Below are 12,666 nucleotides of genomic sequence, written 5' to 3'. Positions count from 1 at the left end.
GCCTGATAACTGTTGTTGTACGAAAATTCAACCATAGGTAGAAACTTTTCCCAAGTTCCTTGAAAATCTAAAACACAAGCTCTCAACATATCCTCAACAATTTGGTTAGTGCGTTCTGTTTGTCCATCAGTCGTTGGATGAAATGCAGTACTGAAGTTAAGTTTCGTCCCAAGAGCTTTCTGCAATTCTTTCCAATAGGTTGATTGATACCTCGTATCACGATCAGAAACAATCGAACTAGGCACTCCATGCAATCGCACAATAGTGTTCACATATAGCTCAACAAGTTGATCTAAACTCGATTTGCTCTTCATTGCTAAGAAATGCGCTGACTTCGTTAATCGATCAACAATAACCCAAATAGCATTCATTCCCTTGGTTGATCTTGGTAAACCTATGATAAAATCCATTGAAACTGAATCCCATTTCCATTCTGGCACATCCAGAGGTTGCAACAAACCTGCTGGTCGTTGATGCTCGATCTTGATTCTCTGACACGTCAAACATTTAGCCACATACTCTGCCACTTCTTGCTTCATGTTGCTCCACCAATACACTTGCCTTAAATCCTTATACATCTTATTTCCTCCAGGGTGAATCGAGTATGGTGAACTATGAGCTTCTTCTAAAATTCTCTTTTTCAACTTCTCATCATTTGGCACACATAATCTTCCCTGAAACCTTAACGTACCATCTTCTTGAACGACAAAACCAGGTGACTTCCCATTTTCCACTTCACTCCTTATTCTTTCTAATTGTGAGTCCTTACATTGCGCTTCCTTAATCTCATCAATCAAAGTTGGCTTCATTACCAACACATTCAAGCAAGCACCTCCTTTGATAAACTCAATTTCCATCTTTTGTAGATCATCTCGGTTGACTCGGGAAAAAGTTAGGATAGAATTTAAGTGAGACTTCCGACTTAATGCATCTGCAACAACGTTAGCCTTTCCGGGATGGTATTGAATATCAAGGTCATAATCTTTAAGAAGTTCTAACCACCTACGTTGTCTCATGTTGAGTTCTTTCTGGGTGAAAATATACTTAAGACTTTTATGGTCAGTGAAAATTTGACATGACGCTCCATACAAATAATGTCTCCAAATTTTGAGAGCGAAAACAACAGCTGCAAGTTCGAGGTCATGGGTAGGGTAGTTTTGTTCATGGACTTTGAGTTGGCGTGAAGCATAAGCTATAACTTTTCCGTTTTGCATTAAGACACATCCTAACCCATTCTTGGAAGCATCACTATAGATTACAAATCCGTCAGTTCCAGATGGAAGGGTAAGAATAGGGGCAGTGGTGAGACGTTTCTTAAGTTCTTGAAATGCACATTCACAATCATCATTCCACACAAATTTGGTATTCTTTCTAACTAATCGGGTTATAGGTAAGGCAACCTTAGAAAAATCTTGAACGAATCTTCGATAGTATCCAACTAAACCCATAAAACTCCTTACTTCAGGTACATTAGTTGGTCTAGGCCATTCCACAATTGCTTTTATTTTCTCAGGATCAACAGATACACCTTTCTCAGAGATAATATGACCTAAAAATGATATTTCCTTAAGCCAGAATTCACATTTCGACAACTTAGCATATAACTGGTTTTCGATCAACATGTCTAACACTTTTCTCAGGTGCTCCTCGTGTTCCTCATTACTCTTAGAATATACCAAAATATCATCAATGAAAACAACTACAAACTTATCAAGGTATGGTTTAAAAATACGATTCATCAAATCCATAAATACAGCTGGCGCATTGGTTAACCCAAAAGGCATCACAACAAACTCATAGTGACCATATCTAGTTCTAAAGGCTGTCTTTGGAATATCCTCAGATTTAATTCGAAGTTGATGGTAACCTGACCTCAAATCAATCTCAGAAAACACTTTTGCACCTCGAAGTTGGTCAAACAAATCATCAATACGGGGTAAAGGATACTTATTCTTAATGGTAATCTTGTTTAACTCTCGATAATCTATGCATAACCTCATAGTTCCGTCCTTTTTCTTCACAAATAAGACAGGAGCTCCCCAAGGTGAAACACTAGGTCGAACATATCCTTTTTCAAGTAACTCATCTAATTGTTTCTTTAATTCTTGTAACTCAGCTGGTGCCATTCTATATGGTGCCTTAGAAATAGGGGTAGATCCTGGAATTAATTCAATGCTGAAATCTAATTCTCTTGGTGGGGGCATACTAGGTATTTCTTCTGGAAAAACATGTGGGTATTCACAAACAACAGGTATGTCAGTAATGGAAGGTACGGGGGTATTTAGTAGGGATGACAATTCAATCCGAGTCCGATCCGAGTCCGATCCGATCCGAAGAAAAAAGTCCGATCCAAATCCGAATTAAAAAAATCCGAATCCGAGTCCGATAAAAAAAACCCAAATCCGAATAGGAGTCGGATCGGATATGGATCCTGGTTTGGATCCATCGGGTTTTACCCGAGTCCGAATCCACCATTAGAAAACTGCTATTTTATAAATGGGCCGTGCATATGTCTGTGATACAAAGTACCTAACCCTATTTTGTTTACTCATTCACGCCGCCTACATTGTACATACGGAACATCTCTTCTTCATTCCTCCTCTTTCTCTCTCCTCTACTTTCTATCTCCTATTTCTTTCTACTGTATTACAAGTTTACAGCTCCTCCCTCTCTCCTCTACTAATGCAATTCTACCCAAACATGAAGTACTCTGGAAATATATGACTGATAGCAGTATTTCGTATGAAAAACATGTAAGATCTATTTTTCTTCAAGTTATTAAGGAAAACATGTAGATCTTTTTTCTTCTTCAAGTTATTCAAGGAAAACAACTAGATCTTCTCTTCAATTGAAAGATACAACTAGATGATTACTCAACACTCCATTTATTACGAATAATTTGTAGGCATGGTGATTATGTTTTGTCTCAATTTTATTACGAATTCTAGTTTAAAGGGATGTAAACATATAAGCATATTAGACATTGCATTAATATTTATCCGATTTACAAGCAGCCTGTAGAAATAATTAATGAAAACAAAGTAACTATGATACTTTTCATTTCTTTTTAGTAGTATTTGAGATTGTTGGAGGTTTACTAGGATGCTTTCGGATCTTGTCGGAGGTCCGTTGGATCGGGTCGGATTCGGACCTCCTACAAGAGTAGTCGGATCGGACTCGGATTTAGGAGTTTCGGAGTCGGACTCGGATTCGGAGCCAAATCTGGGGTCCGATTAGTAAATGGATCGGATTCAGATCTTACTACATCCGACCCGAATTCGATCCATTGCCATTCCTAGTATTTAGGTCTACAACACTACATAGGTAACCAGATAAACCACTCTCAATCATTTTACGTGCTCTCAAAGCATGGACAATTTGAATCGTTGGTTTCCTTACTAGCCTATGGAATGAAACTCTCTCTCCATTTGGTGTTCTAAGGGTCACACTTTGCCTCGAACAATTAAGGTTAGCTTCATACTTAGTCAACCAATTCATTCCCAAGATTACATCAAATTGAGATAGGTCAAAAGCTACTAAGTCTGCTAGAAACTCTACTTTTTCTATTACAATGGGACAATCTCTATACATGGTTCTACATTTCACTATTTCTCCACTAGGAAGGGAAACACTCATAGCATGAAAGTCACAACACGGTTTCAAACTTAAACATTTAGCAAACAATGGTGAAATAAAGGAATGTGAAGCTCCAGAATCAAAAAGAACATGGGCAGGTAACGAATGGATAGAAAAGGTACCGGTGATAACATTATCATCCTCATCTGCTTCATCTTGTCTCGTCACAAAAACTCTTCCAGTTGGCGGTGGTCGAGGTGGGTTGCGGTTTGAACCTGAGGCGTTGTTGTTACGACCACGATCGTTGTTAATTGGAACTGGTCCTCTCATGGTTGATGTCACTTGATTTGGGCAATCTCTGACGTAATGATCATGACTTCCACATCGGTAACAAGCATTTTTCCCCACACGACATTCACTCTCAACATGACTCCTTTTTCCACATTTGGCACATCCTTGCGACCGATTGTTCCTTCCTTGAAATCCTTGTCCCCTATTATTTCCTTGATTACCATCATTCCTCCTTTGATTTCCCTGGTAACTTTGGTTGGGCTTCTTTGCTCCTCCTTGGCTTTGGTTATCATTTCTCCTTTTATACCCAACATTCTTCGCTTCTCGAAGTAGTACCACTCGCTCCACATTAGCTGCAATATCAACCATATCCTGGTATGAAGTAAACCTCTGAGTGGACAACCTATCCTGGTACTTAAGGTGCAGACCTCGTTCGAAACGGTTCATCCTGGACTGCTCTGTCGACACCAAGTCTGGTGCAAACCTTGACAACTCCATAAACTTATTTGCGTATTCCAACACGCTCATTGTTCCTTGTTGCAAGTGTAGAAATTCATCTTCTTTTTGTTTCCTCAAGGATGGTGGATAAAACTTGTCTCTCATTAACTTCTGTAGTTCGTTCCAACCAAATCCAGGCCCATTATTTCGTTCCTTGTTAACTTTCCACCATAATCCTGCTTGACCCGTCAAGTAAAACACTGCGAAATCAACTCTCCACTTCTCAGGGCACTGCAGGGTTTCAAACAACTGATCAATGCGACTTATCCAATCCTCGAACTCAACTGGATCGGGCTTGCCATCATAGGATGGTGGGTTGAGTGACGAGAATTTCTTGAACATCGTTGCGCTCTCGTTCCCACTAACATCTTTCTTTTTCCGAGAATCATGGACTAATTTGGCCAACATTGAACTCACATTTTCCAATCGTTTCATCCTTTCCTCGTGGCCATTAACATGGACATACTCTTCATGAGTGATGTCGTTATCATCGTGAACATGATGCTCGTTGCGAGCTCCGTTGGTGACATCGTTGATAGCATTGATGGTCGACATTCTGCATAACATATCTTATCAGGTTGACGCGAAATAATAATATAAAATAAACCCTTTGATCCCGTTCCTACACTCACACTCATATTCATTTTAACTTAGCAAGATTTTAGAACATTCTTTTTAACTCATTCCTTAAAATTCTTTACTTAAAGCCTAATGAATTCTATTCGTGCGAAAACCCATAAGGTTTAGCACTTATGGTCCAGAACCTGGCTCTGATACCAAACTGTAACGCCCCGACCTCTAATTCAATTATTAAAGCATAATTAGCAGCGGAATTAACCTAATTCGGTCGGGACATTACCTGCCATAACTCTCTATTGGGAATTACAAGGCAACCCTCAATCATAAGCTATTAAATCCCAAAAGTTATTATAATAATTCTTTATATTACTAAAATAAAAGTACATAACTTACTAAAAGTATTTAAGTAAACTATTAAAACTTAAAACATAAACTAGGTGGGAATTATTAAAGTGAAATCCTCGCCACTACTCGTTCCCATCAGTCCTAGCGGTACCTAAAACAGAAAACAAAATAACGGTGAGCCGAAGACTCAGTAACGAACTATTCTAGCAACGTAAATTCATTTCAATTCATTTTATTTAATAACACAGGGAGAATAGAATAATGTAAAACATTTAATAAAGTCCTTTATTTAATTCATTCATAACTTTTTGGGTGCACATGCTAGCCGTGGCAAGTATGACATGGTGGAACGTCTTCCACGATGGACCGCTGTCCATAAAACATGGGGCCTTGGCCCGAAAACATGAGAGCCTTGGCTCAATGGGCGGATGCCCCATGGGTACATGCATGACCGAGAATCGTAACCTGTGAACATATACTGCCAAACGGACTAGGTCTTTCACTTTTATTTATCATGTTTCGTTTAATTTTACATTTTAGCCTTTTTACTTCAGTAGAAGTAACATAATTCCTTTAGATCATGAGATCATGATAAAACATCATTTAGATCCTGGGATCAATAAAATATCATTTCTTTCCTGGCATCTTAGAAACATCATTTCATTCATGGTTTCTTATAAAGATCGTTTTATAAGAATTTCAATCAATCATATTATAATAAATAATCCAATCAAATCACATTTCATTTCCCGCAATTCATAAAACATGTCAAAACATTCAATTCATAAATAAATCATAACATTGTAATTTCATAAACGCATTTATAAGGGAATTGCGGGTACTAGCAATAGCCGTTACCTTAATTCCGCGATTTTGCTAAGGATTTTCCTTGGTTCGTTCGTCCTGAGCTCCGAGTCCAATTTCTTTTAAAATAATAAATTATTGAATTAGTATTAAAACGATAAATAATCTAAAATCGACATTTTATAAATAATAAATTTTATAAGTGATGAATTTATAAATAACGAATTTTAATAAAATATAATTTCGAAATTTACTGAAAATATTATTAATCGCATTTCAATCGAAATATATATATATTTATATTCATAAACCGATTTTCATGAAAATATTTATAAATTCCGTTTTTGGTTAAATAAAGCTAATAATTTTATTTCCGTAAAATCGATAATTAAACCTGGAAAATATTAAACAATTTTTATTAGTAAATAACTATATTATCAAAATTTATTAAAGCATGCAAATTAATAATTAGAAATCTGAAAATACAATTAAGTTTGTAACTCACCCAAAAAGCCCAAATGAAATATGGGCCAATTTTAATACGGGTTGGAAGGGAATCAAAGTTTTAAAATAAAACTTTGATTTTGGTTTATTTAGAACAATAGAGGCACGAGCAGGGAGGGGGAAACACAGCGGAACAGAGCTGAAGAAAAGGGTGACGGGGCTGGGTTCGGTGGCGCCGGATACGCCGGTGAGTATGGCGGCGGTGGTGGTTTGTTCTCGACGATAAAGCAACAAGAGAAAGGGCGGTGAGTGGCGCGAAGGAGAGGAGAGACAGGGGAGATGGGGGGGTGTTTCTGGGCGTTCTGGGCGGCGACAGGGTGGTGCGGCGATGGCAGCAGGTGGTTGCCTAGGTGGTGAAGGTGGCTGGAGGTGGTGGTGCGTGGTGTGGTGTTGGTGCGGTGGGGCGAAGGAGGAGGAAACAGGGGAGAGAACAGGGGGGTGTGACGAGGGGAAGGAGAGGGAAGGAGGTGGTGCGTGTGGTGGTTCTGGGGAGCGACGGTGGTTAAGGTGGTTGCAGTGGTGTTGGGAGGAGGTGGCAGTAGTGGTGGCTGGTGGTTGCAGTGGTGTTTGCGGTGGTGGTTCGTGGACTGAATCAAAGGGAACAAGGGAGTGAGTTTGAGATTGAATTTGATTGTTGTTGAAATTCCACCTAAAGTTTCTGAATTTGTAAGTAAGTAGAGTGAAGAACAAGGTGTATTCCTTGGGCTCTAAGGAGTGAACTTGGACAGAATTTTGTGGGAAGGAAGGAAGTATTGACTTCCTGGTTTGAGCGTGGAGAGCAAGCAAGAAAAATGAAATTTCTTTTCTCTTTTTTTTTATTTTTTATTTTTTTTATTAATTTCATAGTATTTGGCAAAAATTCAGAAATTGTAATTAATTTTCGGAAATTGCTTAAAATAATTCCTTAAAAATAAATAATTAGTGTAACCGAAAAATAAATAATTTTAGTTTATAAATTCGTCGTTTAAAATAAATCGTAAAAACGATTAAAATAACGAAATTCGATTATTCGTAATTTAATTAAAACGAAATTAAGTTAATAAATATTTTCAATTTTAATAAATCGAATTTAAAATTTTGGGTATTACAAAGTAACTTCGTATTGCTCATTATGGGAACATGAACAAACTGTAATGCAAAGCTTAAAGATAATACTTGAATGCTCCGATTTTTGCTAATAAGTCTGATAATAATTAAAAGAGAAGAACTTAAGGTTTATTTATAGTTATTATGACAATTTAACCTAAAAACCTAGAATCTAACTTTACATGAGTTAGGACTCTTTTAGATATAGATTTCTGCCAAAACAACTTAATGCAAACCAAGTTTAGATAATCTCAAGATTATTAATTTATCTTTACAATTAAGAGAGTTATAAAGAAACTTAATCTCTTTAAATATTATCCTCAAGTACGACTCGAGCTTTCCAAGTAAGGTTAGGACTTAGGCGTGACATTAAGAGCTTAAGCATTCTTTTAATGAGACTAAAACAACTAAGTGAACTAATACTGTTTGGACCTTATGCAGACATTGTTCCCATACTGTACAGTTGCTAGATTACACTGGTCTTTTACCTTTTAGCATTTACCATACATTTCCTAAGGCTGCTTAGGCACTTGATCAAAGATTCATCTTAATTTGATTACTTCTGTCAATGTACTTGGAGTCTCTTTCTCTTCACCCATCTTGAGGTTCTTCTTAGCTCATCTATTGTTATCTTGTAACTTGTTCCTGAAGTCACTACATAGTGTTTGTGAGTATAATTGAACTTGTCATCATTAAAATTATGGACTCAACAATAATCATGAGAATAAGATCATGAATCATCAGTGAAAATCTTATTTCGAGGCTCAGAAATAACTATAGTAGACTAGTGGATTCATAATTTATTATTACTCCGTACTTCGCATTGTTTTTCTATTCTAATTGTTAATTGAACATACACACAAAGTTGTTTTTAACTATAAATTGAGCAGCGGCTTGAGCCATTTTGTGTAGACGCTAAACACCTCAAAGTACACCAAAGCTTGATAAGCAAAAGCCAGTTAATGGAGTATGTCTTTTTTTTTTACTTACACAAGCTAACTAAACAACATTACTAAAAAGTAGAAAAGCAAATTAAATCCCGTGCAGCTTTATTGGCAAAAATATGAGCTTGACTTACTCGTTGCCGCTCCACCTTATGAATGATGCACCAGGATAAATCCTTACCAACGATCTTCATTTCTTCTAAGGTTCATCTAATGGCATTTCCTGGAAAACTTCGTCCAAAAGAAATTGCACCAGTTGATGAGAATTAGTAAAAATAGTAACATTTTGTATCCTTGCCTGTCGCGCCCATTTCATACCGAAGAGGCAAGCCATCGCTTGAGCTTGTAAAGCGCTCTCCATAGTTCCTGAAGAAGATCCACCCATTACCATTCCATCAGTCCTTTGGTGATTCTCCCACATCCACCCTATACCTGCATTGCGGTTGCGCTTATGTCAAGATCCATCCACTCGAATCAACACAGTTAATTCCTCATTGTTCCTATGGCCAATTATTGCGGAATATGTGGCTCAGCTTCCGATAGATGAAGAAACACCATGTGGGTCCAGACCCTCCTTTATATATATATATATAAAAAAACAAGGCAATGGTGGTGATTTCATTCGCTAATACGCGGTTGTTCCTTGACAACCAAAGTGCCCATAAAGTACTAATGAAGTAGATACTTCGGGTACTACTCTTCCCGTTCTGGCATTGAAATATGTGGATATAGAACATAAATCAATCCACGAAGGATATATTTTCATTGATTTCTGAATGGATTTTGTCACTAGTCAATATGGAGTACTTTGTAGAGCTGATAATGAATAAACTCCGTAGTTGATTTTTAATACATTACCTTTCGTTATAAGTTTCATAATACATACGGACTACAAAATACATAATATTTTAAGAGAGTATGCTAAGTTGGGAGATAATATTACTTTCTCTATCCCTATTTATTTGTCATATATTCTACAAAGTATTTTAGTTACGTCTCTTAAAGAATGTCTCATTTCTTTATTTAGTAATAAATCTCCTCTATTTACCCAACTTGCATACTATCTTAAAAGTTTAAAAAACAATCTTACCAAGTTTCTTCATAAAATTTTGCCCCAGACCTTAATAAATCACATTTTTACCTATGGAGCAAACAAATAGAGATGGATGGAGTGCTTCATAATGTCTCGTGCTTTAGAATAGCCACAAATGTTTACTACTCCATATAGTTACACCTCGTAGTTAACTACTCTCCATTTCTGTTTATCCCATAGCTGTTTTTTTGCCTTGTTAATTTTTGGTTGCATGCAATTTAGCAGGGCCGGTTCTGGGGCAGCGCGGGGTGAGCGACGGAACAGGGCCCCCAAATTTTAATTTCAAATATAGTGTAAAAAGTTTCCTAAATATACATTAAAACTTAATTGGAGCATTGGTTAAAGTTATGTGCTAAAACACTGTAAGTCTGGGTTCGAATCCCATTTTATTATTTTGCTGGGATTTTTGGAGTTTGACAGCGCTGTACTTTGACTGAGTCATTTAATTTTATTTTTTTAGGTTCCCGTATCCCTTCAGTTACCTTTCAGTTATGGGAAGAGTAATTACTTGGAAACACAAATTCATCATTTTCCCCAAATCTCGTTTAAATCCTTCAATTTATTGTCATCCATTCTTCTCCAAATCTCCTTCAAATTTGATTTCATCCTCTCTTCCCCAAGTGATTATACTAGTATACAGTTTTTTGTTTAATAATTGGATGAATTAAGGCTCCAAATTGAGAAATTGCACAGGGCCTTATTATTATGGCGTAATTATAGCCCCGACACTGCAATTTAGAAGGGACAAATGGGACTAAATGTATGAAGTATTTTATCGGAGTATGAGAGTTTTCTATGGAGTACTTTTATATGAGCATTTGTACTATTTAGGCCGTCTTTGGTCACTTTGCAAATTACTACCTAACTTGTTAAAAGTTGTCAATTACTATCTAGATGTTAAGTTATTGTTGCCAATTGCTACCTTTGCCCATATTCCGACCAATTAGTCACTAATCATAAGTTAATTAGTTAATATAAATTTAAATTTTCTAAAAAAATCCAAAACTAATTATATCCAAAAAAACCAAAAAAAACTCAAAAAGATTAACTCCTAAAACAAAAAGTTTCTAAAATTATATACCAAACATATTTGGGGATTATTATTTTTGGATTTTTTTGGTGATTTATCATTTTGAATTTTAATTTTTATTAATTGATTAAAATGATAAAATCATAATTAAGTGTTAATTATAAAGTAATTAGTGGACTAACTGGACTAAGGTAGCAATTGACAACAAACACTAAACACCTAGGTAGTAATTGACAACTTTTAACAAATTAGGTAGTAATTCACAAAGTCACTAAGGATCTAGGTAAGAATTTACAAATTTTCTTATGGATTGTTAAACAATTTTTTAGAGACGAACTAAAGACAAATGACATAAACAAACAAGGACAGATGAGTAAAGTTTTTTTTTTTTTTTTTAAGCAATTAGTAACTAATCTATACCTAGTATTTAAAAAAAAAATCACCGTTAATTAAATATTATGTGTCATCCCTCCTCCCTTCATTCATCATTTAAGTTATTTTTTTTATTTTTTTATGTATTGTTTTGCTATATTTCCAACGTCTTTTCCACTCCATATTCCTCATTTAAATCAATTCATCATTTAATTTATACGGAGTATATATTAATTCAACATTTTCTACTTGATCTCAATCAATATTAATAATTCATTTAATTATATACTCTCCCCGTTCTTGAATGTTAGTCCCATTTCTTTATTGAGTTCTTATTTTTATCAGGCTCTGTTCTTTTGGAATTAATTGCAGTTCAGTTAAGTTTAGCTCCATTCAGTTCAGTTTCATTCAGTTCAGTTCAAAAGAGCGACATTGTGTTCCTCTTCTTCTTTAATGATCTTATTTTATTATTATTATTTTTATTATTATAATTTAAATATTACTACTAATTATATTGTAATGTTCATATTTATTTATTAGTATTGTTAGTATTATTTATTATGTATTATTAGTATTATTAGTATTATTAGTATTATTTATTATTTATTATTTATTATTTATTATTTATTATTTATTATTATTTATTATTTATTATTTATTATTTATTATTTATTATTTATTATTATTATTTATTATTTATTATTTATTATTTATTATTTATTATTTATTATTATTATTATTTATTATTTATTATTATTATTATTTATTATTTATTATTTATTATTTATTATTTATTATTTATTATTTATTATTTATTATTATTTATTATTTATTATTTATTATTTATTATTTATTATTTATTATTTATTATTTATTATTTATTATTTATTATTTATTATTTATTATTTATTATTTATTATTTATTATTTATTATTTATTATTTATTATTTATTATTTATTATTTATTATTTATTATTATTATTTATTATTTATTATTTATTATTTATTATTTATTATTTATTATTTATTATTTATTATTTATTATTTATTATTTATTATTTATTATTTATTATTTATTATTTATTATTTATTATTATTATTTATTATTTATTATTTATTATTTATTATTTATTATTTATTATTTATTATTTATTATTTATTATTTATTATTTATTATTTATTATTTATTATTTATTATTTATTATTTATTATTTATTATTTATTATTATTATTTATTATTTATTATTTATTATTTATTATTTATTATTATTATTTATTATTTATTATTTATTATTTATTATTTATTATTTATTATTTATTATTTATTATTTATTATTTATTATTTATTATTTATTATTTATTATTTATTATTTATTATTTATTATTTATTATTTATTATTTATTATTTATTATTTATTATTTATTATTTATTATTTATTATTTATTATTTATTATTTATTATTTATTATTTATTATTTATTATTTATTATTTATTATTATTATTTATTATTTATTATTTATATTTATTATTATTATTATTATTT

The 12,666-nt window shown here is 33.0% G+C and overlaps 1 protein-coding gene across 1 annotated transcript; it reads right to left on the bottom strand.

The window, feature by feature from the left end:
• Positions 1-2,988: 2,988 nt before the first annotated feature.
• On the bottom strand, positions 2,989-4,470 carry LOC130471987 (serine/arginine-rich splicing factor RS2Z32-like). The gene is made up of 2 exons (XM_056842378.1): positions 3,919-4,470; positions 2,989-3,015 (listed from the first exon to the last, which is right to left on the bottom strand). Exons 1-2 carry the CDS (start codon positions 4,468-4,470, stop codon positions 2,989-2,991), a joined length of 579 nt encoding a protein of 192 aa, XP_056698356.1.
• Between the last annotated feature and the right edge of the window lie 8,196 nt (positions 4,471-12,666).

This window comes from Spinacia oleracea, chromosome 4, assembly GCF_020520425.1.
Source record: "Spinacia oleracea cultivar Varoflay chromosome 4, BTI_SOV_V1, whole genome shotgun sequence".
Classification (NCBI taxonomy): domain Eukaryota; kingdom Viridiplantae; phylum Streptophyta; class Magnoliopsida; order Caryophyllales; family Amaranthaceae; genus Spinacia; species Spinacia oleracea.
This window is presented reverse-complemented; position numbering and strand designations above follow the sequence as displayed.